Source organism: Centruroides vittatus, unplaced genomic scaffold, assembly GCF_030686945.1.
Source record: "Centruroides vittatus isolate TY-2023 unplaced genomic scaffold, ASM3068694v2 contig_1540, whole genome shotgun sequence".
NCBI lineage: Eukaryota > Metazoa > Arthropoda > Arachnida > Scorpiones > Buthidae > Centruroides > Centruroides vittatus.
The window spans coordinates 14503-20065 of NW_027120954.1; the positions used below are offsets into that span (position 1 = coordinate 14503).

Here is a 5563-nt window from a genome sequence, read left to right on the forward strand (position 1 = left end):
TTACTAGAGAGTTTATCAATACTACTTGCCATAAATCTAAATGAATCTATAAACCTAGGTTTCATTTTTCCAATTTTCTTACTAAATGACATATATCTTTCCTCATTGTTCGCCATCAAATCAATTGCCTTCTGTCATCATATCCAAGTTCCTTCACAAATAAATGAGCGTCATATCCAGTTAGATTATGAATGAATACTGGTACAAACGTAGGGATTTTGATATCTTAAATTACATTCACTATGTGCTGGTCCTCTATACCTTCCATGTCAAATGATCATGGTTTCTAACTTTTTTTCTTTTCGTTTTTCATTAAAAAATAGCTCTCCACAACATATATGACAGGTATTTGTTTTTCGAAAGTGTCTTCTTCTTCTTCAGTTATAACTTTTTTTTGTTTTTATATATCTCATCGATTTCCTCTACTTTCTTCTTTCAACATCTCTACAAACTTTTTTACCGCATCAGGCCCTCTATATACAACTGGTTCCTTATAATCTTCCATGTATGTACATACTTTATGTAATAAGAAAAACTCATTGGTCCATGATGTTGATATTTCATTGTATAAGACTTAGAGAAATCTGGTTAACATGTTTCCATTTTCTTAGTTAGACATTCAAAATCAGCATATATCACAAATGGAATCCTCATTGATTTTTTAAAGTTTTCAAATGAAATACTTTCTCCTCATCATTTCAATCTTTCCCGTCTTTTTTTCTTTACAATCAATATCATGATTTGTTAATTGTTCTGTAGAACTGAAGTATGTTAGGCATCTTTCACATATATATATCTTTTCATGATGATTCATTAATTGTAAACTTATTAACCTAGATAGACTGTTAATCAAACAGTAATGTGATTTTTCTTCATATTTTAAATATAACAAATTTACATGCTTATGTAGTTTATTTTTTGTTATTCTTAGAAGATATATTTCATAGCTCTTTTCTTCTTCTTCTTTGTTGTTTATTTGTATTCCTCTGATCTTTGTACAGTGCTTTTCATAACTATAAACATTCACTGATATATTCAATTTTTTTTCACATTTGCCTATATCTTGTAAAGCAATAGGTGATTCGATTCCTTTGAGTGCTTCTTTAATTAACTTGATATTATAATTACTAACTCGATCAGGATTATGATTGTTTCTACTTACTGGATTTAAATATGCAGCTATACAATAAGCAAAACATTCTTCATCTTCATTCTTAATATTCAACACAGCTTTTTTATCTTTTATTTGTTTTGGTAATTCAATATAAGATGATCCTCTAAATAAAATATATTTATTAATTCTTAGCTCTAAATTATTTATTTCTATTAAAGTCCATCCAGATTCTTCTGTTTCAAATTCATCCATCTCTCTTATTAGTTTATCAATCATTTTATCATAAAAAGCATTTAAATCTGTTGATTTTAAAATTATCTCATTCTCAGTTTTAAATGAAAAGCCCATATTTTCATTTTCTCTTTGGTACTCACAGAAAAATTTCAAGTTGATTTCTTTCAGTATCTCTGCTATATTTGTAATAACTATCTCTCTCACATCTTCTAAAAATTCTCTTGGTATGATATGATTAGTCATGTTCCTAATCGAATATGTTTTTAATCTTGATTCGAATGCTGTCTCAATTTCTTGGATTGCTTCACCATTGTATAAAGCATTCTTATGTTTTCTCTTTTCAAGATGAAGATTCTTATAGGTTGGTTTATAGTAATGATTACAGATGTCACATTTTATTTGCTTTTCTCTTTCTTTTCTTGGTTTTGTTATTATATCCTCATAAAAGTTACTAAATATATTTTTTTACTTGATTGTTTTGGTTTTGTTATTACATCTTCATGAAAGTTAAATATATTACTAAATTTATATCTTCCTATGAAATCAATTAAGTCTGCTTTTTTTAATCTTGAATAACCTTTAAGATTATTATCTCTACAATATTGATACAATTCACGAAGAGTTTGTGATCGTCCTCTCCTTCTATAATTTATAATAAAATCAATTAAGTCTGATTTCTTTAATCTTAAATATCCTATAATATTATTATCTTTACAATATTCACACAATTCACGAACAATATGTGATTGTAATATTTGCTCCATTTAATAAGGGAAAAACACATTTAATTATTTTAATGCTTTCAAACACGTCTTACAAACATATCCATATCCATCGGTATTACTTTTCTTTTTGAAAAATTCATATAAAGATTTTTCTTCCTTACATTTACTACACTTTTTAATTTTATTTAATCGCCTTCTATGATTATCATTTTTCGAATTCTTTTCTAAGTTTTGTTTTAAAATTTTTTATACACATTTACATTCCACAGATTCAAGAGGTTTCATAACTTTTAAATGATAACTTTTAAAGTATTTGCTAGCAAAAGCTTTACACCAATGACAATAACCATCTTTAGAAAAATTATCTTTACTATACTCATTGAAAGGTTTAGTTGTATTACAACGTTTGCACTGCTTCATTTATTAAGGAGAAAATTTTGTTCATAATAAAAAAAAGTTGATAAGAACACAGAGGAAGTTGACGTCATTTACTGATGACTAATAATTATTACTACATAATGTTGAAATATCCCTTTCTTGCTCAGTTCAGTGAATACAGTCAGTATGAGTGCTACTGAAGAAATTGCTAATTTTAATTTAATGATTAGAAGAAGAATGTCTTTTAACAAAAACCAAAGTTCGTGATCTCTATAAAATGATAATGAATGAAGAATATTTAAGAACTTAAAAGTCTTTTACTAACATGGAAACAACTGATAGAAGACAACCAAAATCAATCAACAGGTGAGAATTACACTCTCTCCACTCATTTATATTGGAAGAAAGGATTCAAAATTTATGAAATGCTCTGTATAATTTAAATTTAAATAAGCCAGATTCTTGTAGAAGAGCTTTCGATATAGGATATTTATTAAATGATTGTTTCAGATTAGGTACTGGCAAAATTTAGAAAAATTAACGTGGTTTAAAAGTACAATTAAAATAAAAATTAGTCTCAGAAAATTTTATTAAGATTCTTCTTAAAACCGGTCTATCATTTTATGAACTAAATTCTAAATTACCACATTTTTTCGCGCTATCAGAGTATTTCCTGAATTTAAACCTTTTTTTACATCTAATGGGGAAAGTTTGTAATTCAACTGCTACTTGTGACATCATCGCTACAATCGTATAACTTGTGACATGCACAGTCTAATAAAAAGATTATTAAAATTTATAAATGTCAATCCAACTATTAAATGAATCGGGATATCCTAACCACTTAACTAAATATTTATTTCCTTTCTTTTTAATTATTTTTTCTATCTTATAAACTTTATCCTTTTTATCATATTTCACTAACTCATTTTCATAAAAAGTTCCTTTAATATCTTCATCATTTAAATCTTTAATTCGATAAGTAATTGGATCTGTCTTCAACACTTTAGATATTATAAATATTTCCTCTGTGAATGAGGGCAAATAACCTTTCTTAAATGGTTGTTTATATATAGATATTCTAACTGTATCACCTACTTTATATTTAGGAGATTCAGATATAATTTTCTTTTAAACAAATTTTCATAAACTTTCGATTCATTATCTTCTATACTCGCTTCTACAGGAGTCATTTTTATTGATCTATGATAAGAGTTATTATAATTTTTAATTAATTTATCTAAAACATCTATCCATTTTTTAGTGTTGTTAGCAGTAAAATATTTCCACATTTTTGTCTTTAGAGTTCTATTAAATCTTTCGACTACTGAGCATTTTATTTCTATATTTTCTGTAGTAAACCAATGAATATTATTATCTTTGAACAACTGTTGCGTCACTTTATTGATAAACTCAGTTCCTTTATCCGTTTGTAGCTTTTCCGGTTTTCTTTCCTTAAATATTTTAGCAAATGCTTTAGGATATTTCTTCACCCGTTTTCTTTTTAATTGGAATAGCCCAAGCGTATTTACTAAATATATCAATAACAGTTAATATATAATTTGTATTATCATTATATCTTTTGAATTTCTGCATATCCACTAAATCTGCTTGCCATTGATCATCAATGTGAGAAACGTAAGTTCTTCTTCTACTAAATTTTCTTTTAATTGGTTTATGTTTTGTATATTCATCCTGTTGATGTAAAAATTTTTAATAACTTTTATAGGTAAACCAGTCTTTCTTTGTAATTCATTTATTCCACAGTAACCAGTTTCAGGATTATAATAAACATCCGTGATCGAACTCATAAAAAACAGCTTTTTTAGTACCACAAACAGCACATGTTTTTTTTGCTATAGGTTTATTGTTTTTTGTTCTTGTTTCTATAACCCTTCTATAGTCGCCCGGCTTCTGTGAGAAGCCCTGTGGTGATTATTTTTGTGGCATTTTTCCTGAAATTTTTCAAAAAATTTCAAAAAATTTAAGTTTTCAAATCTTTTCGAACTGCAAAAAATGCAATAAATAACATTTTTATTGAGCGCCGAGTTTACTCAGAAAAAAATTCCAAAAAGTGCTGGCTTCTAACAAGCTTTTACGCGACTATGCGCAGTAGTAAAAATCGGGAAAAAAACGAGTTCGCGATAATCGCTTTCGTCGATCGCGTCCATCGCGAGCATTTTTTACGCTATCAATTCTTTTCTTTTAATATATTTTTTTAAAATTTGTTTTTGGGCTGCAATTTTAAATACTTGAATAGTCTTATAAATCTTCATTTTTGTCTGTCTGTTTGACTGTCTGTCTTTTTTAATCTTGAGAATGGAGTTACGTAGATAAAATCCGACATCAGATTTGGAATTACTTTGACATTACTTTAACTAATCACAGACTTGTGAAAGGAAAAAATTGCCGCGAAAATTCCCTCCCCCAACTTTCGAAGTAAAATGTAAAGAATCGCAATAAATTCGCTTTTTAAATCGTTTTTCAGCTCTAATTAACTAATTTAATGCACTTAGACATTAAATTAGCTAATTCGACAATATTTAAGCGAATAAATATATTTTTAAAACTATCTAGCAATAAATATTCCCGAGAAACTCCACCTTCATATAGTAAGTCTATGGAAGATGTTCGTGCTGTTAATTGGCTTTAAAATTTTTGTTTCTACGCCTATTACGCTCTAATTGGTAATTTATATTATGACTGAATCAACTTCAACGAATGAGAGTTTTTTCGGACCCATCTGGTCGGGATTTTTCCGCGAAGAACCAATCCACGTGATTAAAGTCAGAATGTAAACAAACGTTAAAAAATAGCTTTATTCTTCATTTTAGAGCCATAATTCTACTAGTTTTCATGTTATTTGACTTTACTTAGACAAGAAGATTTCTTATCAAATTTCCACTAAGTACCATCCCTCTCAGGCTACAGTCTTTGAAATATGTAAACAATCGTTATAAAATTGCTTGTTTCTATCGTTTTTTAGCTCTAATTAGCTAATTTATTGTTCTTAGAGAGTATTTAGGTGAGTAAACATTATTTTAGAACTGTGAAGATATAAATTATTTGTGAAAGTGAACATTTCCCCTCGCTGTTACATAATATGAGAAAA

At 27.6% G+C, this 5563-nt stretch overlaps 1 protein-coding gene across 1 annotated transcript; it reads right to left on the minus strand.

Moving 5' to 3' along the window:
• Positions 1 to 670: 670 nt before the first annotated feature.
• Positions 671 to 1591, minus strand: LOC136968772 (uncharacterized protein MPN_635-like). The gene has a single exon (XM_067262805.1). It carries the CDS (start codon positions 1589 to 1591, stop codon positions 671 to 673), a length of 921 nt encoding a protein of 306 aa, XP_067118906.1.
• Positions 1592 to 5563: the final 3972 nt, after the last annotated feature.

Excerpts from the sequence above, each read along its gene's own strand:
- LOC136968772 (XM_067262805.1), bottom strand. The coding sequence starts at position 1,591 with ATGACTAATCATATCATACCAAGAGAATTTTTAGAAGATGTGAGAGAG.